The sequence below is a fragment of the Tachypleus tridentatus genome, chromosome 7, assembly GCF_004210375.1.
Source record: "Tachypleus tridentatus isolate NWPU-2018 chromosome 7, ASM421037v1, whole genome shotgun sequence".
NCBI lineage: Eukaryota > Metazoa > Arthropoda > Merostomata > Xiphosura > Limulidae > Tachypleus > Tachypleus tridentatus.
Window position 1 is genome coordinate 61756270 of NC_134831.1, and position 27574 is coordinate 61783843.

General features: G+C 30.3%; 1 protein-coding gene across 2 annotated transcripts in view; it reads left to right on the forward strand.

Moving 5' to 3' along the window:
* Cad74A (cadherin 74A) overlaps positions 1-27574 on the forward strand; it is a 98243-nt gene that overhangs the window by 13134 nt on the left and 57535 nt on the right. For both annotated transcript variants that reach the window (XM_076512038.1, XM_076512039.1), the window contains 12 exons: positions 880-978; positions 2314-2448; positions 2873-3001; positions 3438-3516; positions 4972-5117; positions 7237-7425; positions 13332-13499; positions 14324-14479; positions 20133-20200; positions 21486-21738; positions 22955-23197; positions 24273-24345. In XM_076512038.1, the coding sequence (XP_076368153.1) occupies positions 880-978; positions 2314-2448; positions 2873-3001; positions 3438-3516; positions 4972-5117; positions 7237-7425; positions 13332-13499; positions 14324-14479; positions 20133-20200; positions 21486-21738; positions 22955-23197; positions 24273-24345 (1738 nt within the window). The remainder of the gene's footprint in view (positions 1-879; positions 979-2313; positions 2449-2872; positions 3002-3437; positions 3517-4971; positions 5118-7236; positions 7426-13331; positions 13500-14323; positions 14480-20132; positions 20201-21485; positions 21739-22954; positions 23198-24272; positions 24346-27574) is intronic.

Below are 27574 nucleotides of genomic sequence, written 5' to 3' on the forward strand. Positions count from 1 at the left end.
AGATAATCATTGTTGTAACATGCAATTATATCTTTTGTGGTATTTAAAATTTTGATTTGAGTGTTTCATAACTATTATATTTTTACCATTTAAGTGGAAGCTTAAGCAAACTGACAGGTACACCTGATTATAAAGCTTGAAAAAGTGATACGTCAAAAATAAGATAGATTTAACTTGTAGGATTTGGCCTATTTTTAGATGTTTAAAAAAACAATAAAATTTGTGATGCAAATTGATTATAGACTTACAGTTCAGTACATCATAATAAATGAATAAAAGAAAAATGCTCATAAGTTTACAATAACAGAACAAACTTATTAGTAGTTTATTTTTCACAAAATAGACAGCATAGGTCAGTGGATTCATACTATGGACTCGTAGTTAGAGGTTTGCAAGTTTCAGAGTGGCAGATGTCATGTTGTTGTGTCTTTAATATAAATACTTCACACTATATGTTCCAGCCTAACCAACTGTATTGTGAGTACTTAGTCCATTGCAGCTTAACCCCCAGCTAATAAGTAACATTCCATCCAAGGGGAATGGCTCATCATTTTTATTTGCTTCTACCATTAAGAACAGTTTTGTGCGACTTGTAAAGGCACAGTTAGGATTGAACTTTCAAATTTATGATTGGCAGAATTTTGCCCTTATTAGTGAGTTTTAAATCCAGCTAAGTTAAAAACTTGAAAACTGAACAAAATGTAGTTATATGATGATTTCTTGTTTTATGTATAGCATTTCATATGTTAAATGTATATTCAGTTAGTTTATATTTAATATAAAAATGTTAATTATAATCATCAAAAAAATATTGTGATCACCAGTGTTTCTTTGATATGGAATTATCTAACTCTATATATTCTTATTGTTGTCTTTCAGACAGTGCCAGTGGGAACAACAGTGTATAAGGGTATTTTGGTCACAGATGCAGACTTAGGACTAAATGCTGATGTGAGAATTACATGTATGGAGGACATTGTATGTATTGTAACTTTATTTTTCAAGTGTTAGGTTATTTTTGTGTAATTTTCAAACATGTAACTCTTAACAAACTGTTTCCTTTCCAAATTAAATTCATTTTTCTTGTAAGGACATTTGTATTATAAAAATCCTACCCATATATATCTTTCATTACTTCACTATTTTTTGCCTGAACTAATGTATATAGCTCAGCATGGCCAGGTGGTTAAGGCACTGTACTCATAATCTGAGGGTCACGGGTTCAAATCCCAGTCACACCAAGCATGCTCACCCTTTCAGCTATGGGGTCATTATAATCTGATGGTCAATCCCACTATTCATTGGTAAAAGAGTAGCCCAAGAGTTTGGTGGGTGGTGATGACTAGCTGCCTTCTCTCTAGTCTTACACTGCTAAGTCAGGGACAGCTAGTACAGATAGCCCTCATGTAGCTTTGTGCAAAATTCAAAAAACAAACAAACTAATGGATATTTTTTTCTTTGTGGTTGTATGTCTACTATAGATAACATTACCTTTCTGTAAATGGATGTGCATTTTTAACCAGTTTAGGTTCTTTGTTACTGATTTTAACCATAGCAATTAGCTATATCATAGATTAGCCTACAATAATGTATTCATACTATTGTAAAGTACAAAAAATTGACTATTGGGTGATATGTATTTTGTATGAAAGAAGTCATTCATTAAAATGCAGCATCCTTTTGAATTGACATAAAGTAATAAACTCTGTTTAGGTTGAACCTTTAGTCTATTTTAGATATGAATGATGTAGCAAAACTTAATCCCATAACATCAAGGTATCCTTATTGTATCTGCATTCATAAGAAATTGTTGTTTCATATATTGGGTAAAGGTATTTTAAAGTATGTGTAATCTTGCATTGTGGATTTTTAGCTATTGTTTTTCACTTTTCTATCAATTTATTTTATATAAATTATTGTTTACAATTTTTGAAAATCATTTATTCTTTATTTCAAGAGTTAACACTTGGTATAATGATATATTTAATATTATTTGACATATCTTCCCTTAAAAACTTTGTAGCTACTGTTAGAATTTATTTAAGCCCTTTCAGTAAATTGTTTTAGCAAAATGTTAAAAACTATGTGCATTCTTATTTTGTAAATATTTCTCGGACACAGCCTGTTTGAGTAGTCTTTTGTTTTATTAAACAGATTGTTGGAAGAAGGTGTTCAAAGGAGCAGTTTTTATACATATAAGAGAGTTAAGTTAATAAGTTTTAGTATTTTTGCTCAGGCATAACTTGACTGCTCTGATTTATTTTTACTTCAAAATTTAATTACTAATGTAAATTATTTCTTTATTGACTTTAGACTCCATTGTCATGCATGAAGTTTGAAGTCAAAGGCATTAGTATAGGAGATGGAAAATATAGAGGAGAAGTCATTTTGAAAGAAACTCTAAACTATGAAGAACGATCCACATACACGTTAGCTCTGAAAGCTGAGGTAACTGAAATATGTTTAAAGATACCCAATCATAAGAAGATTAGCAAAGAATAAAAATCTAACTTACTTCATCCTTTTTTCTTTAATGAAAATATAACCACTTGTTTCTAATTGAAAAAAAAATTGCAAAAACACAAAACAAAAGATAATGCTCAAGAACTTCCAGAATGTGTATCATGCAAACATAAAAGAACATAATTACCTAACAATAAATCTCATCAAGGTAAAATACATTTTTTACAGAAATGTTTTTAAGGTTGTTTACTTTTCGTTAATATTTAGATATTAATTTCAATTTATTTCTAAAAGAAACTGTTGCTTGTGCATTTAATATTTGTGAATATGAAAGACAGTAAATTATGTTTTAAAATAAACATATATGGGAAAACTTTTGTATATAATTAATTTCAAATATTTCTTACAGGATTTATCAGTATGGGGGAGGCTTAATTCAACAGTGAATGCTGTTGTTGAAGTCCAGGATATCCAAGATCAACCACCAGAGTTTCAGAATGCTCCATATTCAGCAACAGTTGTAGAAAGTAGTCCTCCAGTAAGTAAATATGTTTATTATTTATTCAAAGACGTGTCCCACTAATGAATAGATTGATTGTAATGTTTTAAAATATTATCATATTTGAAAATACTGAGATAATATGAAAATTCTCTGATTTTGAGTTAATTTAACGATATTGTATCAGGAGGAAGCTACTTTTAAAAATGGTTCAAGAAAGAAAAGTGATGTTATTTGTGTAAAATTAGAACTGTAATAGATAGCTTATATGGCCATTTAGTAGTAATAAATCTCAACATAATAAATATAGATATTGCATATACTAGTAAATAAAAAATGCTTGCAGCTATTTATTTTTTAAATATCTTTTATAATGTTGTCTTTCTTAAGTAATTTGTTTATTAATATTAAAATAGCGATTTATCAGCAAGTTACCATCTGATTAGTAACTAAATATATATCTTTTAACTCTTAGGGCACATCTATTTTGACAATCACAGCAAAAGATGGGGATACAGGGAAACCTAGATCCTTAACTTTATCAATTGTGGGTGGTAAGTTGTTTTTGTCAAAATTGTTTTATTTAATATCAGTAAGTTGAATAGATGGTGGTAGAATTCATATTTTAACAAAAATGGTAAAACACCCAACAACTTGTAACAGAAAATGTACCACAAACCATTAAAGCAAACATTTATGAAGGAACAGATTATTGGGAAATCTTTTGAAATTCTTGATTGTTTTGAAGAGAAGGTAACCATTTACCTTTTGAGTTATCAACTTCTATAAGTACCATTCACACCTAGCAAGGTACACATATTAATCATATTGAGTAATTTTATGCTTTGCCTGTCACGAAAAGACTCAAAAAATGTAGATTAAACATTTGCGTTTTTGAGATATAATTTGTAGTCATTATAGAAAGAGAAAAGCATAATTTGTTTACTTTCTATTTTTTTTTTTCATGGTGGTTACAAGATTGGTTAAATCTATCAAACACATAAAGTAATTCTGATTTTAATAGTCAAAATAACAGATAAAATATAGGTGTTTTCTTAAAGAAATATCTGGAAGTTATGAAAATTTTTCTTGTGAAATTTAAAGATTTTCAGATGCATAAAAGTATTTTTAATTTTAAAATTAAAAAAAAAATTACAATAAAATCTTTGAAACTTCTTAGTACTTAATTTAAAGACTTTATTTGTGCACAAAGCCTTGTAGTGTTTACTAATAACCTGCAAAATTTTGTAAACCTATGCATTGTCAAAAATCATAGTATAATTACTTTCATGGATACCTTCATGGTTGTGTGCTGGGTAGATTCCACCGAATCTATAATGAAATGGTTAATACTAAAGCTGAAAGTTTGGAAATTGCTATTCACAACCATGAAAAACCAAAGAATAACCACACAATTCTAAGGAAATGCAATCAGTAACTCTTAGAAGTTAATTTGAATTAGCAACAAGTTAATATCAAACTAACTTTATGATTCCATTTGTACCTTGGAACTGTAAAATACATGAAAAGCTAATTTAATTGGATACATGTATCAGAAAATAAAAATGTAAAATCTTCAATACTTGTATTTCTTTTTTAACATTTATGATAATGTTTGGATATCTTGAACATTTATATTAGGAATGAGATGCTTTATAGTGTATTTTTCTTCCTTATGGATAATTACTTAGTATACACATCCTACTAATTGTTGATATTATGAAAAATAAATTTATTCAGTACTTCTTTTTATAAACTTTTGCTTAGTGAATAAACAGTTTAAATAATTTTTTACTTGAATATGGCTTCACTTCTGATTTAGTGACACATTAGGGTTAATTCTTTGTGGAGTGAACTATATTATAACTGGGTACAATTTCATAGCTTGTTACATGAAAAATTTGGTTGATCATGGAATGGATATGTTTTGTTTCTTAATTTATGTTATAGAATGTATACTTCATTTGAAAATAGTATTTACATTGTATTTTTTCTATATTTCTAAACAGATGAAAAAGGATACTTTCAGTTAAAGAATGTAAAGGACAAAAACAGAGATGTTTTTTCTGCGCATCTAGTGACGTCAAATAACCCTATTGATAGAGAAAATCCAGATATTTTGAATAATGGTGGGCTTTATGTATTTGCAGTTAAGGTAACTATCAATGAAACTTTGCTTTGTGAGACATGTAAAAAAATTGGTATATTATTGAAAATGTATATATTTGTTTTGCTTGAACATGCTTTCTTGTAATTGTGTAATCTTCTCTCATCTAGTACCCACGTATTGCTACATAGTAATTTTACACAAAATTACAATCACATAGTCTTATGATTTTTAAAAAAGAATGCTTGATAATTAAAAAAAAGTGCAGTAGTTTTAATATTTCATTAACCTATTTATTTCTCTAATTTATTAATCTATCTATTTTCTCTGTGTGACAAATTCAAAAGAACATAGTCCTACCATACATTAAACATTTCAAGGGTATCATCTTTGCTCTTATTTTTCAGTTTGCAAACACTGTATAATCATGTAGACTCTTAATAAAGGTGTAAAAGAATGTTTCAAATTAACTTGGATGTGTAGATATGTATTTCAAGGTTTGGATGAGTGATTTTCTTATACTTTTATTAATTCTGGAAAGTACTGGAGTCACTATTCTATCATTCCTAGCCAACTTTTCTTTGAGGTCATTACCTATATAATCAATATTGCCTACTTATTGTTTTGTTCACTCCTTACAATAGTATTTAACCCTTAAACGTTGGTCATCATCAATTGGGGCTGCTACTTACATTCCTGCTGTTCAAGGGTTAAATTGTCAGATTAACATTTTAACTTTTGAGGGCTCTAATGATTATGAGCATAGTCCTGAATTATGTTTTTTTTTTCAAATTTTAGGATTTTTTTTTATTTGCAATGTACTTTAATAATGATGTTACTGTTTTATTACAAGGCAAAATTCACAAACATAGATTGAAAGTGTTATAATGTCTGGTGTGAAGAAAAATACATTGCTTAACTTTTTTTTTTCTGCATATAATTACAGAAAACGTCTGAGAAAATGATCAAATTAAAATTATAATAGTGATTGTGTTTATCCTTTTGAGTTTCCATGCTACTGCTTTGGATTTTTATTTTTTTTCCACAAATTTATCAGAAAATTTGTTTTGGATTAAGGCTACAGTGATTTGGATGCAATACTTTTTTTTTTCTTTAACTCTTTGTTTCCAAGCAGTCTTTGTATTGACATGCTCATTTTCCTACCGAGATGTGTTGCCAATATCAGCTTATAGGTCTTGTTCTGTTTCATGATTGATCCCATATTTTGAAAGCCGTATATGTTTATTATAAAACTAGAACTGCTTCCATTAAAAAAAATATCTTCAATCTGAGCACCAATATTCTAGAAGGAAGACATATTTCCAATGATTTACACAAGTGTTTTGAACCCCTATTTTGAAAAAAAAAAAAAAATGACCATACCCACTACTTCTGGCAGATCCTTGTTACTTCTGAGCAAGCTGGAAAGTTATTGAAGGAATTTCTAAGCCAGGATAATGACTCTATTCCCAGTGACCTTGATTAATGACTTTGAAAGTGAGAAATTTGATGTGAGTAGATCTAGTGAAAATGAGAGAGAGGAGAATCCTGTAGTGAGCCTTTCAGGTGTGAATACAGGGAAAAGACCAGTGGTGTTACTGTGGGGAAATGAAAAGCAGAGTCTGGATTTAGACCTAACAAAAAAAAGTTGTTAAAAGCAGGAGATTGTGAGAATGGTGAATGTGATGTTGTATGGAGAGAACAGTTGAGACTTAATGCAAACTTTTCATTCTGCGACTCTGGATTTGGATGAAAGTCATTCACTACTGGATTCCCTCATTGTGGTCATTTTGCTCTGCCAAAAAACTCTTTGCTCTGGATATGGAGTTAAATATCATCAAATTGATTTGAAAATTCCAAGTTAACAAATTCCTGATGTGAACAATTTGTTTAGTTTATGAAGAGTAAATAATTTTAATACTATAAATTCTGTACTTGAGCTGGTGTTGACTTTTTTCTTCAGTTGTATAGTTGTAATTTAAAATTGTTAGTTATTACATTGTAAGGTTATTTAAAGTGAAACTTAATTAAATTAATTAATTAACTGTGATTAATTAATGTAGTTGTATGTCTTGAAGAACAATGTTGCTGTTTTTTTTTAACATATATAAAGAATTTGAATCTGGTTTTATTCATTTCCAGTTATACTCCATATTTCTTTTAATAGGCAACTGAAGTTGTAGTTGATGGACCAACAGGGGAATCTGTAATGACCAATGTGACAGTGGTCATTAGCGACATAAATGATGAAATTCCCGTGTTTAATGTTAAAGATGTAAATATAACAATTTCCGAAGATATAAGCAACAATACTCCTTTAGCTGGGCTGAATATGGTAGTTACTGACAATGATGTGGTAAGATTTCTATTTTGTTTTGGTACAGTATGATTTGCATTATATGTCAAAGTTTCCTTTAAAATATAAAAAAACAAACTGTCTTTGTGTTATCACATTTTAACATCTTTCTGCTTATTTTCTGTTCCCTTGGCACACAGTTTTTATTAAGCATATTTGTTAGTCACTTTTATTCCTCATAGTGTGCTGAAACCACAATTCGTGCATTAAAGTGGCCAAGTAGTTAGGATGCTTGACTCATCACACCAAACATGCTCACCCTTTCAGCCCTGGGGGGGGGGATTATTATGTGATGGTCAATCCCACTATTCATTGATAAGAGTAGTCCAAGAGCTGGCAGTGGGTGATGATGACTAGCTGCCTTCCCTCTAGTCTTACACTGCTAAATTAGGGACGGCTAGTGCAGATAGCCCTCGAGTAGCTTTGCACGAAATTCAAAACAAAACAAACAATCCTCCTCTTATAGCAACTATTATTTCTTTAGAAATATAAACGTTAATAAGTTCATAATTGTTGAGATTAATTGCATGTTCAAATTAAAAATAGATTGAAGTTTTTTCTACTTTCATTTAATGATTTTGTACAAATAGAAAAATATACTGTTATAGTATAAAAATGTTTAAAAGTATAACTGTTTTATTAACACTGCAAAAATAAAAGATAACCATAATTTTTAATAGCCAATGCACTTTCTCAGGACTAATAACATGAAATGACTCGTATATAGGTGTGTTGTCATAGCTGTATATGTAAAAGTACTCAAAATAGAAAGAACTAATTAATTTCTTAGTCACTCAAATATAGAGAAAGTTGGAAAAGTATTAGTGAATTTAAAATTTAAATTATGGTAAAAGTGAACAAAGTCAAAGAAGAATTTTGAAAGTAAGGGTTTTCAAATTCTGCTTATGTGAACATTGTATCTGCATCAAGGATAAATCTTGCACTAGAGCCTCATAATTAACTTGATTAAACAATATAACTATTACCTATGATTAGTGTCATGTAAATAATTAGTTACTTTAAATTTTGGTTACTTAATGTAATGAAAATTGCCGCTTAATCAAAGTTAGCATTTTGTTACTATTTTCATTTAGTGAAATAATTCAAGTAATTAAATTATTGTAGTTGTGATATATGTTTGATGCTTTTTTTTTTTTTTAATATTTCAAGTTTGTTTAGCTTGGTCAATTATTATCATGAGTCACAAAAATGATCAAATACTAAAAATAACTACTATCAGTGTATAGTGGGAATCATCATGGCATGAGAATAGTTATTACTACTTCAACAGGCATGAATTCTTGATTGTATATGTATGTTCTGCTCTCACACTACTTGAGATTGTGAGTGTATGGCATTGTGGCTATAAGTAACATGACTAGCCTGTTGTTTGTGTTTACCTTGTTTGGACTAAACATAATGGAATCTTAACTTAATATACTGCTTAATTTTTAAAAGCTACAAATGTAACCCGTGTTAGTTGGGTGGGAAGGATTTAAAATAAGTTATTTTGAATTAGCTCAAAAACAATCAGTGCCTTAACATGTGTAACATCACATACTCTGAGCTTGTAACGTTATTACATATATTTCTCTTTAAAATAAAAAAATATCCCTTTTGCATTTCTTTTTTGAAGAGTATATAATACAGTTACTTCATTAACCTATTTAACTGAACAGCATTCCTATTTAGTAATGACTCGTTCTAGGTAGATGGAGAGTACTGAGAAGGAAAAACAAATGTGTGATTTTTAGTTATTGCTTTAAATACTACTTATCACTGCTTTGAGTTGTTTGATTTGTATATTTTTCAACATGTTACAGGTTTTTTTATCCTTTATTGCTAAATGTAAAAATATTAAGCATTTTAATGAGTTTTCTAAACTCTTGCCTGTAACAATAATTACTCACTTAAGTTTGATTTTTTATGCTTAGAAGATGTTAACTGTTTTGTAAGTTTTTACACTGATTATAAACTTATAAATAAATTTAGAAAAGTTTGTAAATAAGGATATTTTTATTACTATAATTTTAATAATCTTATAATACTTCAATTTCCAACTTGTGAATAATTTTAATCTCTGCAAAGATGTCATATAGCATTAGTACAATTTTCCATGCCAAGTAATGTCTTGTACAGTCTGAATAATAGTTTGACCTGCACAAAGTTCTAAAATGTATTTAATAGTATTTGCTATGCTTAATAAACACTGCTAACAAGAGGTAATGAAACAAGGTTTTAATGAGAAAATGAATAGAAAATATTGGATGGAGCATTGCTGGAGAGAATTTTCTTTATAGATTGAATCATCCTGAAGCAATGAATGACAATTTATTTGATCCCTGAGATGACAACAGTATCAGACAATATGCAACATCTACAATGGATCATAATGGTGGATGATTATAAGTTTGAGGCTACATGTAAACTGTTTGTGTCTCAATACACATGCAGCTGACTGCTGAGATGTACAAGGTTCCATTCCCTTGGAAACAAAATGCAACAAATGGGAATCTTTCATAAAGACAATGATCTTGAGTAAACGGTAAATGTGATGAACCTATATTTTGAGAATGAAGAGGTTGATGGAACAGTCTGAATAATAGTTTGACCAACACAAAGTTCCAAAATGTATATTTTGGAGGCTGTAAGGGCTTATTTAAAAAGTCGGGAGTAACCTAAGTAACAAAATTGTGAAGTATAACCAAAAATATGTGAGGCAATGTTTTACAATTATGTGTTGATAATCTGTATTGGAGTATGAAAACAAGTTTTAGTTCTTTTTGGCAAAACAAGAAGTGATTTGGTCACCTGATCAGCTATGATTTTTCATGTTTAAAATGATTGATTTTTAAGCATTTAATTTAAAATAAACTTCTAAAGGTTTGGTACAGTCAGAAGTTATTATTCCATTATGGCTTTATTGTAAACAGTCACAGTTCTGGATAACAAACGTGTGACACAAGATAATATTAACAAAAGTTTTGACATTGTCATTAGCTGATGCTATGTTTGATCAATAGTTTATAATGCGTTATAGTTGTCTGTAGTACTTCTAAAGAAAGGAGAAAAAATTTGCTTACACTAACACTGCAAAAAAAATTTTTTTTCAAATTGAAAACAAGTGATTATTTTGTGAAAATGATTCTGAACTCTGGAGGGAATGATAAAGATGTGCTTTACATTGATGTACCATGATTTATTTTTAATAATCTAGCTAACAAAAGGAATACAAGAAAACGTGTGCAGATTTTATTGCCAAGTTTAAACTTGAGGAGCTCAGTCTTATTACTTTAAGTTACTTTCGTAAATATGCTTCTGACTCGTAACACTGAAAGAAGTTGAATTTATTCTTATTTTATTAAGAAGATAGTAAAGTTCTCTGTAACCATGGGTAACAAAATGTATTCTGAACAAAATCAAAATGTAAAAAAAAACATGTGTACAATAGGGTATTAGTTTTGATACAGAATTAGGTGATATAAACAAACTTGGTGTTATGTAATAGTGGTTTTCATGGTAAAAGCCACTGTATTTACTTGTACACATTCTAGAACGTACATTTTGTTGCTTTTTTAACTTCATTGTGAATACAGCAAATCACTTATATTTTACATACACATGTAAGTGTGTGTATGTAACACAGTATCATTTTTAAATAATAGATTATATATAGGTTATAGCTCTGCTGAAAGCTTTGTTGTGCATTTTTCTTTGCTTTTTTGCTATAGATGTAAGAAATGTTAACACTCCTACGAAAAGACGTTTCTAGTCCCGATTTCTCCAAGCCCGTTCCCTTGGCTGTGGTTTCGCTAGATAGTAGATAGGGACAGTGGGAATCTCGTTAATTCATTTATTAATGGATTTAAATGGCAATTTCATTTAAATACAAAATTATTAGCCTAATATTAATAACCTTTCAAGTTGCTCTGGGGCCTATTAGGCCTCACTTTTCATAGGAGTGTTAAAAACTTAAGAATCTGCTACAGAACTAAGTTTGGAAAATAACCCTATAGTAATATATCTGACATATAAGTACAATGTTAATATTAAAATGAGTCACAAAACTATAAAATTGCTAATTTTTTTCTCACTGACATACAGTTAGGAAGCTTGGAACTTCTAAATGCAAAACATTATGTTGAGGACATGTAAACAATTATCATTATTTTGAATCGAAAATTGTTCAAAACAAAAGAATAATAACATATTTTGTTTTTAATTATTAAATGATTTAGCTAATTAGTGTACGTAGAAGGTAAAACTATTAAAATTATCATTGTTACATATAGTACACAAATGTGTCAAATAATTGTGACAGTAATGATACCATAAACTCAAATATATTACCTAAATCTCTGATAGATTTTGTTCCCAGTGGCTTAGTAATAATCATGAGGGCTTATAAAGCTAAAATTTGGGATGATATCTTTGGCATCACAGTGTAAAATTCATTTATTCATTCATTCACCACTCGATTCCATCAAGGAACATAGGGCCACAATCACTTGCAGATTCTTCAACAGGTTTTTTTTAAGTGAGTAGGTTGTTAGCCCACTGCACCGAGCCGTCCCTAATTTAGTAGTGTAAGACTAGAGGGAAGGCAGCTAGTCATCACCACCCACTGCTAACTCTTGGGCTACTCTTTTACCAACGAATAGTGGGATTGACTGTCACATTATAACGCCCTCACGGCTGGGAGGGCGAGCATGTTTGGCGCGATGCGGGCGCAAACCCGCGACCCTCGGATTACGAGTCGCATGCCTTAACGAGCTTGGCCATGCCAGACCATACAGTGTAAATAGTCCATTGTTATTTTTGTGCTTAACTTTAGAATTCCAGCATTAAATTTTCAATCATTAACAACATGTGGTTTGTTTGGGTTTGAATTTCACGCAAAACTACATAAGGGCTATCTGCACTAGCTGTCCCTAATTTAGCAGTGTAAGACTAGAGGGAAGGCAACTAGTCATCATGACCCACCACCAACTCTTGGGCTACTCTTTTTTGCCAATGAATAGCGAGATTGGCCATCACAGTAAAGCACCCCCATGGTTAAAAGGGCAAGCATGTTTGGTGTGATGGAAATTCGAACCCACGATCATCAGATTATGAATAGAGCTCCCTAACCACCTGGCCATGCTGGGCTGAACACCAGATGGTATGGGGTCACAGTGACCCTACCTTGGCATTCTAGACTTAAAGAAACACAAGAACCTTAGATTTTTTTTACTGTCTTTTGTTCATTTAGAAAATTTCTTAAACAAGCAGATATTTTGAATCACATCTCAATATTTCATTTTCTTGAAGATAAAAATTATACTTTGAAGTTCTTTAGAAACATATTGTTTCCATATAATTATAAATAACTGAAAATGAGTTTTGCAATGAATAGACAGAAGTTCTTAATGCATTAAAAGGTATTCTTTATTATATTTTTTTACTTATTTTCCATGTTAAATTTTAAATATATTTTGCAAGTTTGTTTTTTCTAAAACTTTAAATTTAGTTTAGTGATCAAACCACTTCATCGTTTATGTCCCATCATTATTCATCTTAAGTAGTGATTGTAAATTTCTTTAATTTTTGTATGTATGTTTAAAACTGGTTTATAGATATTTTTCTTAGTATTTCTTTTAAATCATAATTATTTGTGTTACTAATCCCTTAAAGTATAACATATTATCAAAACTTGAGTAATAACTGTTGCAAACTTTAATATGTTTTTCATAATTATATTTAACTATGGAATGTTTTGATTGTTCATGAGGAAAGATTAAGAGTTTAAATAATATTAATTTAAGTAGAATTAACATAATTTCAAATCATAGTGAAACATTTATATTACTAATTGTAGAATAACCTTGTAGTTTTTAAACAAATTTTACCATTTTTGCACATTATAGGGTGACAATGCCAAGTTTTCACTACAACTTCAGGATGTTCAGAACTCTGAAGGTGTTTTTTCTGTCTTCCCAACTGTTGCTGTTGGTCGAACCCCGGTAATCATCAGGATTGCAGACTCTTCCAAACTTGACTATGAACAACCTGATCGACACATATTCATTTTTAATGTAAGATGTAAACATATCAGACTTTTGTAATTTAAAATAGGAATCATTATATATATATATATATATATTTATCCCATTAATAATTGATGTGTTAAAACTACTTGCCAAATTGTGTTTTAAAAAAAGCAGTTATTGATGGGACATCATTGTATTTGTATTTTGCTAAAAGACTACTTACATATTTTCTATTCTGTTTCTTAACCATCCTTTTAAAAAAATGTGTTTCAGGGCTTGAAACTAACTTTTTTAGCCATTGACATGCTTTTCATATGATATTCTCAATATGCTATAAAATCTTAGATTTATATCTGTGACAATAATTACATTTTCTAATAAGGAATGAAAAAAGGCTTAATAAAAACTGAAGTATACAAATGCATTACTTTTACAAATTAGTGTAAACATGAGCAGTTACATTGAGAGATGTATGAAAATGTGCTTCTGAAAAAAGGCTTAGCAATTGATTATTTTAATGTTTATTTACATCATAGTTATTGTTCTTGCAGCAAACATTTTAAATTATTATTTATTAAGTAATTTCGAGTATTGATAATCATGCCTGTATTATCAGTGGGAAATCTTTTTGCCAGCACTTCTTTGTGGCTGCTGACTAAACACTTAATGTTATGGGTTATTTACTTCTAACTACCATTAATTTTGATCACTGTGTTTGTTTAAAAGTTTTAAATTATTCTACAAAAGAATTTTAACATGTTTGTTTATACATCTTTGCACAAAAATATTTATACTTGTGAAACTGTTATAATGATAAAACTAAACATTAGGTTGTATAAACATTTGTCTTAAAATTTATTTCTTTTTAGGTTGTAGCTATTCAGGGTGGCCAGTCTGTAAGCACAGCATCTGTCACAGTAACTTTGTCTGATGCTAATGACAATTCACCTGTTTTTGAAAATGAACAGTACTTATTTCGAGTTCCAGAAAATGCTTCACCAGAAATGGAAATCTTTACTTTGCAGGTAAGTAAAGCTTTCATACTGGGTTTCTTTGATCTCTACATGCAGTATTAAAAGTGAACTAAGTTATTAATAACACTGGATAGATTGTTGTGAAAGATGCTTACTTTAGTTGAACAAGAAGGAACAAGTGAAATAATCAAGTTCTTTGACAATAAATATTCTTAAATAAAGTGTTATTGAGCATTTTTTCAATATAAATATGTAACTGTTAACCTCAAAAAGTAAGCAGAATAAGTCTTTGTTTCATCATCTAACATGAGGTACTGTCAATGGAATGTTGATAAAGCTACTTTCTTTTCATTTTAGATGAAATACTTGACAATAAAGATGGTTGTTTAACTCAATTAATCGATATAAATTACTTCTACTAAGCCTTGATTATGTTAATTAGTGACACTTAAAATAATAACCAGGATACAAAGTTCTTTATATGCAGAGAGTTAGACTTGCATGTGGTCTGATGATTTTTCTCTTGTAGGCTCTGAGGCTGAGTTGATGGGAGATCAAGGGAAGACTAATGAAAATAAATTCTGTTTTTCCAGAATCTTCCTTTGATTGGATATTCTGACTCCTGCACCCTTTTTATAACTAGTACTTCATTTTTGTAATGTTTTGAGTATCTCTCCTGTACCTTATGAATCTTTACGTTGTTAACTGAAAGAAACTAATTTGTCTGATTACCTGGTCCTTCTACCTTTGCTAGATATTGCTGTGCATGTAAGGAGATTTATAGACTAAATAAGGAAGGGTGTTGTCTTGCTTTGTCCTTCTTGCTTAGTGGATCAACATGCCCTGAATTTCCATTGCTTAGAAAACTCTTATTTTGGACTTTTAGTGGTTAGATTCTCAACTTCCCATTTGGGGCTGTAGACAAGATGCCACTGTTAATTTTAATCAGTTCTCCAGAATTCTTCTATTACAACAGTTTTGCACTTTTTATCATATTTTCAACTGTTGAATGAGTTATAATAAAGATCCATGCTCAAATTTTGTATGATTTTATTCATTAATTAACTTCTGCCTTAGTTTAATTATTGGTTTCTGCTCGTTCCTTGGATCTTGATTGGTTTCTTCATAAGATCTGTTTGAGAGAGATGACTTTTTGGAGGGAGCTCACCTTCCTATGTTGGCCCTTGGAGAGAAGCTCGTTTTATGAGACAGTCCATTTTCTATTTTGAAAAAATTCCAGATTCTATGGAGTCTAGAGTAGGTGTGGCCTGTCTCTAGTTTTCCCTTTCTACATTGGCTTCTTGATTGTCCTTCAATTCTTTCAGAGGATAGTTTACTGCATTTCCTGCTTGAATTTCTAGACATCCTGCTTTGACACCATGATCCTTTAGAACACAAGGGTGTTTTGACTTAACCAGTGAAGATCCTGTTCCAAAGTGGAGTGCAGCTTTTGGCATCAGTGACTATCTTATGGGGTTAGGTCCTGTGAGGTCTTGCATCACTTTATGAGACATGCACCACAAACCATAGGTAATTCAAGTTCTCAGGAGCAGATTGGCTATTCAGTTTATAACTCCTTCTCCTTTGTCTCTCATATGGATTGGTTTATACTTTCAAAGGACCCTACTACTTACATTCACTGAGCACAAGCCATTCAGGACCTTCTGTACAAAGAGGACATAAATTGGATCACCTTCTCTTCTACAAGGGTTTTATTCTTAACTGTTTGTAGTACTAAAAAGATAAGTGATTAGTGACTATTCATTGATCTTTCTCTTCTTCATTACTTCTCCAACCACCTTGGTTTACAACAGTCATTTCTCTTTGGTGGCTCTTTTCACCCATATTATGGATGACAAAATTTGACATTACTTTTGCCAACCTTTGCAACCTGATCAGAATTTCTTCAAGATGTTATCTCACTTTTATGCATGGCAACCAGTTATTTTAGTTTTGTGCTTTACCATTTGTCTTGTGTATGTTCCAACATTCACATTAGCCATTACATGGAAGTCTGGCTTCTTTTTCTCCCTCCTGGCAGTATTACACACTCAAACTGTTATCAAAAGATGTAAGATATGGGGTTCATAACAAAAAGGTGAAGCCTGTTTTTATTTCCACACATTTCCTCTTCCGTCTTGTGGTGTTATTACTTCCAAACTAGTCTGGGCTCAATTTTTTTATTTGTTTTCAGGCCATGGAATGGGCAATTCTTTAAATCTAGTTGTCTCCTTTTCTACTAACATGCACAAAATAGTACAGAATAGTACAGGCTAGTATGTGAGTCTCACTTTCCACTTATATATTGCACTGTTTACAGGATTAAGCAGTCTCCTCCTCAAATGGTTTTCGACTACCCACCGTGGCATATTCCATGTGCCCCATCTTAATTGTGACAAAAATGAGTAACTTCATTCCTTCCTTTTCAGGGACTTTCTTGTCATTTTAATTTGAATCTCCATCAGTGGCAAGTGATTGCCTGGTCAGGTATGCTTTTACAAATTTGCTGTAGTTACCAATAGACTAACAACTAAATTTTTTGTGGCAATGAGCTTTTTTGAGATGGGATGTTCCATAAGACTACCTTGAGGTTTTCCAGGTTATGAACAATTGTTCTATATCAAATATACATAATTGGACTGCCACTCATGGACCATAAGGAATAAAGGGACTAATCCCTGAATTGAACAAGTCATGGTTCTTTTGCTTTTCAAAATGGAGAATGTGGTTCATCTGTTGCACTCTTTCTGGAGCATCATTTCTCAACACTTCCCAGTATGACCCCCCCCTCTCTTATAGTAGAGAAAGGGAGTCCTTACTACTTTCAGATTTCAGTCACTGAAGTTGTGGACAGAGCTTTGTTCCTCCTGAGTGATGTTTGTACTCTTTATTCCACTCAAAGGTAAGAGGATGAAGCTGGATACTCTCTCACCCTTATTCCTGGATGTTTTTCCCAGATGTTGGGTGGAGAGCCAGTCCAGTCGATATGGGAGCCTCTAAGTAATTTCAATTCATGGATGACACTTTGCTATTTGATTGTGTGCATATGGACCTTCTTTTTGGTCATTCTTCTTGATTCTCTTGCTTTCTAGGATCATGGAAGAGGATCCTTGACACTTTGTAGTTTTGCAAGAGGAGTGTCACATCTGTGAGCTATTGGTTGAACTTTATTTGTTCCATATCCTCCTTGCAAATCCTGGGGCAGGAGGTTTTCTCTTGCCTTCCAGGTTAAGTAGCTGGGATTTGGGTTCATAATATTAGGCTGGTGAACCTCTGTTTCTTCGGGTTGAGTGTGAATTGGCTCTATCACTACAAGTTTGGCTTGTTACATTTTGAGCTTCTTTGGATTCAGGGAAGACTGGTCAAGTTGGATGTTGCTTGTGTTCCTTTTGTAATTCCAATAGCTCTAGTGTGATATTCTGTAACTTTCAGATTTGGTGTCTGGGTCCATAATTCTGAGTTTGGTTTGTTGCATTTTTTGTTTCTATAGGTCAGAGTGAAGGTTTGTCCACTTAGGAATTGGTTGCCCTTACTTTGTAATTCTGGTAGCACATCATGCAACATCCTGTAACTTTTAGGTTGAGCTCCCTTCATATCATATTCCGATTGTAGAGTTGTATCATATTGTGGTTCTCATGCCCTATCCACTACACATTGCATCCACATTCTGTAATCCTAACAACAAGACATGGAACTTCATCTGTATGGTTGGGGCCTGAACAGTTCTCCTGATAATGAACAGTGTTGACACTGTAGCCAGTTGGCTTTTATTGCCCATATTTGGATTTCACTTTATCTGTACATAGAGAATACCTATTCCAAAAGTAGTGTAGATAGCCACTCATGATTTATTATATCTCAGTTTTACACACCTGTTCAGAAGTTTACATTTTCTTACACTGAAAATGTATTAGTAATAATACTTACCTCCTTTCATAGTGTCCCATTCTTCTTGCCCACCATAGGCAGAGTTCATGTCTGATAATCTTGCTAGTCTCGAAAAAGTGAATAAGAAAGGATAATTGGGAGCTTGTGTACTGATTGGGTATAGAGGGGTGCATTCATGTAGGTGGAGAGAGTTGCATGATGAAAATCACTAGGGGAATTATAATGGCATGATACTGATCATACCAATGTTAGATTGGCAAAGAAAATAACAGTTTGTTGGAATAAAATAAAAGTGCATGAGGAGGTAAATATTATCAAAAACATATACTCAGTGTAAGAAAATTTGTAAGATTTTACAACAGGCAGTTACTGTCCCTTCCAGTTTACTCATCATGAACACTCTGCCTAAACAATCTATAAAAACAAAACAAAAAAACTTTTAAGTTAATGAATTTCTCTGCATGCTTCTGTTTTGCCAGTTTTCTTCCAATCTTTTCTGTGAAATGTAAAAGTATTAAACATTTTAATTTGATTCTCTAAACTTCTGTCCATGTCCACAACTTACTGCTGAAAAATGTACGATGTTTTTAATACTTTTAAAACTGGTAATTATGTTGTAAGATTTTCACAGTGGTAATAGAATTAGAAGAAGAATTGGAAATTTCTGTAATTATAGATTTGGTACTGTGTTATCGTATTTCTTATAATACTTCAGTTTCCACTTAAGAATCATTTTAATATTTACAAACATGTCATCTAGTATAATAAAGGTTTTCTAGATATATTGTAAGTGTTGTACTATTATTGTTTTTTAGGACTGTAATTATCACACACTGCAACATTAAGCATTTAACTTTGAAAAGAATGAAATGTACATACAACGTAATTTTAATGAAGAATTATCTTATTTAGTTTTAGAATAATAATCTTGTGAAAATATTTGGAGAAACCCAGAGAACTGTATTAATCATATTTTCAACTTGCTACAGGTTTTATACTACATTGCATATATTTTCATGGATAACAGTGTAAGATTTATTTTAAAAATGTAATTTATTACTATTTAAGTTGTACTTATAAATATCTACTTCTTAAGTGAAGAGTAGTTTTAAATTTCTAAAAAGAAAAAAAAGCTAAAAATAAGAAAATTAGTCTAATGTGAAAATAATCAATTAGTGGAGTGTAATCAGTTAATAAGACAAATGTTTAATCAACTAGCAAATTCCACTAATTGCCTAGATCTACTGAGTATTTCCCATATTTTATTTGATACGTTAACATTTTAATCTGAGAAGCACAGTATTACACATTTTATCAGGAATATTTGACATGTAGTATATAATTTACATTCTTAACCTTATGTTACTGTTTAACTTATCCAACACTAAAGCTTAGATTTTTAGTTTCTCCAGAATCTACCATTTAATAAAATTCATATCTGTTCACCTCCCCCATCACAGCAAAATATTGCTTCTACAATACTTCCTGTCAGTCAAGATGTAGACAGACAGACACCTTATTATGATTTATAGAGAATACATTAATTAATTAATTGATTAGATTAATACTATATTATAATGAAATGATAATTCATACGTGTGGTGCATTTTAAGTGTCTGTAGCTACATATACTATTTGATTGAAAAATATCTTAGTTTTATTTGATATCTCAAAACATATTTAAAATTTATTATCTTACCAAAAGTACTGTTTATGCAATCTTCAATTTCTAGGCATCCACAATTTTGTAGTATAATTAATAGTTTTAAGGTAAAATGTATTGAGGTTCTCTTAGTAGTAATTGTTTTATCTATAGGCTCATGATTCAGACAGTGGAAGCTTTGGAGAACTTAACTATACTCTGAAAGGATTTGGATCAAACAAGTAAGTAAATAATAATTTTAAATAGAACAAAAACTGGAAATGTACTTCAGTTAGGAGAAGGGCTAGTATTATATGACATTTCTTTAAACCAAATGTTTTTAGAGGTTTCACTATAAATGAAATTTTCTAGTTGCTCAAGTCAGTATTGAAGGACACTGATTTATTTCAATGAGCACTTGTCTGTTATTCAATGGTCTGTAGAGACTTTTAAACTAGTAATATGTATGTGCAATTTTTTTCAACAAAGAACAATGAAAAAGTAAAGCTTGCATTATAAAGCTTCTTCAACATACTTTTTAGATGTGAAATGGGAAAAAAGTAAACAAAATTTCTTGAGCATGAAATGTTTGCAGCTTTAATACCTAAATTCTGTTAAGTATATTTGCATAATGGAAGTTTAAATGTTCCGTCTAGAAATGAGGACTTTTTTTGTTAACACTAAAAATCACACATGATTTGTTCAGTTGCTAACTTAGTTAGACAACGAACTATTTGTACTGTGCCTACTGTGAGGATCAAAGCTGAAATTTTAGCATTATAATTTGTCAAGCTTACTTGTTCCAGAAGACTGATCCCAAATTTATTATTTATATTTAAACAAAATGTGATAAGCTTTTAATGAAAGGTAAAATAACATTGTTCTACAAAAATAGACGTTACAAAAATATTTATACTCAAGGTATGTCTGTGAATTGACAATGTGTGTCTGACTTAGACTCTGACAGAGTGCAAGGTGATGTTTATTTGAAGAAGGATATACCTTTATTCTTTGTACAGTTTGCATATTGCATTTGCATAACCCCTAGGATTTCCAAAATCCATACCTAAAACTTTTTTGGTACATTATGTTTGATACTTACTTTTCTATACCACAGAATGTGTTTAAATCAACAGTGTTAGGTAAAATGAATCGTTAATAATCTTGAGATCAAATGCAAAATACCATATTGAATGAAACTGTTATAGATCATGGTACACCCACACACATTATCTAGCAATGTATAAATTTTTGAAATAAAGTTAAGGTTAAATCCTATACATTTTTACTTCATTGTTCCCTTAGCATGACTAAAATTATTTGTAGGATTAATTTTTATTTCAAACAATCCTTCCATTAATGAGTTAAAAAAATTGTATTTTCATAAGAAAATTCCTTAACAATTAATACAGTTATAAAAGGTGTTGGATAGATTGGGAGTTTACTAAAATTTTAGCATTTTGTTTTGTTTTAGCAATAATAGAACAAATTGTTTGTTGTGTGTATTTATTTCCATGTGTTTTACAGATTTTTAGTAGATCAGTTCACAGGCAAAATAATGATAGCTCCTTGTGACCAGGATGTCTGTTTGGATTATGAAACTCAGCCGAGTTATTCCTTGACATTCGAGGCTGAAGATGGTGGTGGCAAAGTATCGTCAGTCAACTTGTTTATTGAAGTCATTGATGTAAATGATAACCTCCCTGAGTTTATACAGAAGGAGTACTCTAGAGAAATTGAAGAGAATTCACTTGAAATTTCACCACCACTTGTAATAAAGGTAAATATGGTATCTATAGATATATGGTACAAACAATATTTTGTTAAAATAAGATAAAATTGAAAGTAACATAATATTAGCACATCATATCATCCAACCACAGATATATAACATTTTAAATGGTAGTGTATGCTTTTCTTTTATGATATGAGGTGTAATGGTTCTAAATAGGCATTATCAGTTTTCTAACTAAGAGTGCATTAAACTTTGACTTGGTTGTGCTCTTTTATAATTTAAAAAAATTCTTCTAGATATAGAATAAATCACATAAGTTCCTTTCATAAAGTCTAAAGAAAGGTATTGGGAACTGAGTTGTTTGTGTTTCAGGAAAGCTAAGCACCTTGAAAAGTGGAAGATAATGATGTGAATCATCAAAAACTATAAATTATTCTTCACAGCATCCTTTAATCTTCCATGGATTATTTTGTTCTTTTAGAACTCACTTTTTTTATTACTATGAAATGTGCCATTTAAAATGTTTTTGTACTTACAGGGAGCAACTAAAAATGGGCAAAATTAATATTCTTTATCCAAGACTTTCTGATACATGGTATTATGTTTCCTCCTTAGTTCATTTTATAATCATAGTTGAATATCACTCAGGAGGTAATTTAATTCTCAGAGAAGATAGGAAAAATACAGTATTACACTTTGCTATTTAAAGGTTGGTGCCATTCAGACCTGTTCTTTTGACTCTTGTGGCAATTTTGAATAGTGTAAATTGAGGCATCCTACCGTATTACAGTAAGAAATAAATAGCAATTGTATTTAGAGAAACACAATCTTAGTTGAAGTAATTTTTAAAGCAATTATAAAAATGAATTTAATTTTGAAAAGTAATTTTTGAAAGTGATAATAAGAATAACAAGACGTATGTTCCTGCAATTAACTTTAATTTACTTTCAGTTGTTTGTATATGGTAAAAGTCCATTTAATGTGAATTACTTAATTGGAAAAGTATTTTTGAAATATTATTTAGGTAATGTAAAATTAATATGTTGTTGAAAGGTGATTAGTGATCATTAATTTCAAGAAAATGATAAGAATAACTGACAAACATGTTTATTTTACACTTTTTTTTCATACATTTAAACACATGAGAAAAATCTTTGGTGTGATGTATAAATTAAACATTTTCTGTTTTATCTATAAACTATTTTGAACTTACAAAAGTGTGATGATAATATTGATTTAAATAGTTACCCACTTTTTGTAGGCTACTGATAGAGATGGCCCTAGCCAGGGTGGAGGAATAGTAAAATATAGTATAAAGACAAATTACTTATCTGTAAAGGAAGCTCTAGCTATAGACTTGACAACAGGTGAAGTAAAGCTACAGAAACCTATCAAACTTTCAGACACGCCTCAGAACTCGGGATTATTTTCAATTGTTGTTGAAGCAACTGATGGTGGTAGTCCACCTCTTTCAGCAGAAATTGTGGTTGCATTTAAGTTGAGGGTAAGTTCATAATGGCACATGCAATTTAAGTTATTTGTATTATGCGACTATGTATTTTATCACTTTGATTTATAGTTATTAAACTTGAAGAAAAAACAGATTTTTTTGTTCTGTTTCATCTAGTTGTCATCTTTGTAATACACTTACACACTTAGATAGTGATTTATTTGACAAATAATCATCATCAGTGATGATTGTGCAAGTGCTGAAAAATGCAAGGGGAAAGTGTGTTTTTAATTCTCAGACATTCTACAGTAATGACAAAATTTCCTGTTCCAATTCATTAATTTATATAGATAGTGGAAATTGATCAATTCTTTTCACTGTCCACAAGTTTTTAAAGTTATTGATAGTAACATTTTTAGCATTTAGGTTAGTGCTATGACATATTAACAGAACCTGTTTATATGTAAAGTATATTAAATTGTATAGTATAACCATTTGGTGGTCCAGCATGGCCAAGCGTGTTAAGGCATGCGACTTGTAATCTGATGGTCGCGGGTTTGCATCCCCATCGTGCCAAACATGCTCGCTCTTTCAGCCGTGGGGGTGTTATAATGTGACTGTCAATCTTATTATTCATTGGTAAAAGAGTAGTCCAAGAGTTGGCAGTGGGTGGTGATGACTAGCTGTCTTCCCTCTAGTCTTACACTGTCATATTAGGGTCGGCTAGCACAGTTAGCCCTCAAGTGGCTTTGTGCAAAATTCAAAAAACAAACAATAACCATTTGGAAAATGTCTAAAAAATGATAAGTTAAGAAAAATTGATAAATGTAACATTTTATTTTATAATTATGGATAAAATTAATAATTCTACTCATAGTTATTGAAGAAGGCTGACATTAGAGCTATCAACAAATGAGTGTTTATTCCATGTCTAAAGTAAGATAAGTAACAAATAGATATCTAGCCTGCAATTAAATGTGATATTAGAATGCTTACCAATTTTTCATCAATTGTTTAACTTTCACAACAATTAGACAATTTTATTTATACAAGCTGTTAGTAAGATGAAATAAGCTGTTGAAACTGTATTGACTTGTTGACAGAATTAGCAGCTCTATTTATATTTCAGAAAGAAAATTATGGTGCTCCTGTATTTATAGATGAACCTTATTCAGCACTTGTCAAAGAGAATGCAAGAGAAGGTATATTTTGTTTAAAATGTTTGTTAATATACAAGTTACTTTTGCACACTTAAATTTTTGAAAATATTTTCAACTTAAATATTTTATTATGAATTTTTATAGTTCAGGATAGTGAAAAAATTATATTTACTCAAATATGATAAAATGAAAAGTTTATATAATTTTTGTTCTTGCTAACAAAATGAAACTTAAGTTATTGTTACTACAGAGTTGTTGTAGCTAATGCATGATTTTTAAATCAATGTAAGAAATTTTGTAGAAATATGATATTACTTGAGGTCTTCTAATAAAAATGGTTTTAATGTTCAAATGAAGTCTTGTGAAAGAGACAATTATGAGTGATTTAATAAATATGTTGTTGGTTTATACTTTTTACCACACACTCTTTATATTTGAATTACTGTTCATGCAGACAATAAAAAAAATATCAGAACATAACATTTTTATTATATTACAGTTTATATTATATTTTTAATAGATTGAATATAATGAAATAAAATGATAAAGAAAATATTTCATTTCTTGAATTAAACCCTGCATCCAAAGAGCTGGTTCATTGGATTGATCTTGTATTGGAGAGTTAATATTCACAAAAGTCTGAATTTACTCTGTTGTATCTCTCAATATCTGACAAGCTTTTAGTAAAGGTTAAACATCTGTTGTATGAAAAAGTCTGTTTTTCAACAAAGTATTTTTTATTAAAGATTTGTTTATGAATTCCTTAAGACAGTCAGACTCTAACTAATCTGATAGCAAGGTGATTTTCATGCTAAGAATAAAGGTTTTTCATGTTACAGTTTACATATTCATTTATGAGTCTCTGCTGGCTATCAGAAAACTTTATACTTTTTTATCTCTTGTCTTTCTGCCCTACAAACTCATCTACAGCAAAAGTTGAAAAATATGAAATAAAATCCAAAGTACATTTGTGTTTCTAGAATGATTGCAAGCTGTGACATACATCTAAAATTATTTATTCTATTCATCTTTAGGCCTTTAATCTTTTCACAAATGCTTTCATATTATTTTATTGCTATTTGAACTGTATCTAACAACTAAATTAGTGTAACAAAGCAAAAACCAACAGGAAAAAGTATATCCCAAGTTATGGTAAACAAATTACATAACACATTAGAAATTCATGAAATTTTTTGTTTAACATTTTATATTTTAAACTTTCTTATTTAACTTTATATCTTTCTGCTTTTTAACTTTTGCCACTTTCATAATGGTAAACAAAAAATTTGTGTAAAAAAGCAAACAACTAAGAAACTTATGTGTGTGTTGTACTTTTCACAATTGAAATCTCAATGTCTTGATAAAAGTTAACCTAATTGCTAGTATGTTTGTTGTCAATACTGAATATTTGAAATAAATAATAATTAACTTCCAACATAAAACAGTAACACAAATAATACAAGTCATATAAGTATTGTAACTTAGCTGGCTCTCTAGTTAATAAGTTGTTTTTAAATAATTTATTTGGCTGGTTGATATGATGTGGCAACAGAAAGGCTGAATCTGTGGGCTGAATAAATTGAAACCTGTTGTCAGAATGAGCTATCCTTATAAGGTATTTAGTTAATTAAAATCTCTTTCTATTGGTTATAAATTATCATCTAGGAAATTGTTGGAGAGAATTATTGACGTTTTTTGAAAGACAGTATGTGATAGAAAGCATAGCATGCAAGTTTTACTTTCTGGTTTATATCTTAGTAAGTCAAAAGGATTAGAGGCAATATATTTCTATTATGTATCAGTGTAACATCTGTGCTTTAATTGTTTAATGGGTATTAAAACTTCAAAACTGGACAACTATGACAGTCTCGGTAGATAGAATATAAGTAAATTTTATGAACATTTCATTATTGACTAACAAACCTTTTACTCTACAGCATCATGAGTTTTCTTTTCTACCTTTTTTTTTTTATGAGTTTTAACATGTCAGTCTGATCCAGTTCTTGACAATGCCACATATATTATGCTGTGTGGTAAAACCTCTTTGTTTTTATTAGGCACACAATATTGTGATTCTTCCTTTTATATGATGTTGAAAAATCACACAAAGATTTATCCAAATCTGATTTAATCTGTGGGAGGAGTTTTGCACACGGAATAACATTAGCTTCTTGCATGTATTGATTTATTGTGAGTTCTACTCCAGCTAGTAGTTAAGTTTTATCAGTAGATAATAAGAAAGATATATTTTATATAAAACTGTTAGTGAGATTTGTTCACATTGTTTTATGGTGTTGTGTTACTTTTGCAAAGTATAGTAATAATAATAGGAGATTGATTAATATCACATTAATTTATTTGTTATTTAAATTAGAAGTAAGTTAACAAAATACTATCATATGAGGGTCTGCTTGTGCTAGTTCTTACTAATTGTGCTATTCAAACCTCATTGTCGAAAATTGTGAACATTTTCTAAAAAAGCATTTTTTCTTGGAAGTGCCACACTGGGGGGAGTGTTCAGATTGTGCTCTTTAGTCACACTTAACATTTATGTATAGTTTAAAGCCTAACCAAGCTGCCATTTTATGTTTATTTATATGTATTATTTATGTTGCAGAGATATATACATAGATGGCCATGACATTGATCCATTATAATAAGATAAACTATGTTTTGTTTTCAATTTTATTGGCATACATAAATAATAAAGTTTAATTAAATTTTGAATGCAACTTAGTGAAGGGTCATGATGTGCACTTTGACCTCATCCATGCATATAGGGTTGAAAAGTACTTTTTTCAATATCAAGTCTTTTTATATAATGTCCTATTATTGGATTAGCAGTAAAAAAATGGTAATATATACAGTAGATAAGCTAAGTACACTAGAAACGAAACTGCCAATTATACTAGGATTTTATTACAAATATTACTGTTTTAATCAAACTTAAACCCCTCACAACTATTATGAATATGAAAGAAGTTATGAAATGTGGGAGATCTTGTACTTGAACCAAAATGTGTAGTTTGTTTCCTATATAGATACTGATATACTTTCTTCTTATAAAGTTATTTGATTTTAAAAAACATAGCCAATAATAATTTTAACATTCTAATTATTTGTCATTGAATTAGTAATATAATTGTAAAACAAGATTGACAGAAGAGCTACCAGCAAGTAAAATGTTTATCCCATATGTTGTGTTATTTTAAACACAAAAACCTTTAGTCTTTCCATTATAGACTTCTGTTTTGTAATTTTATTTCAGAAT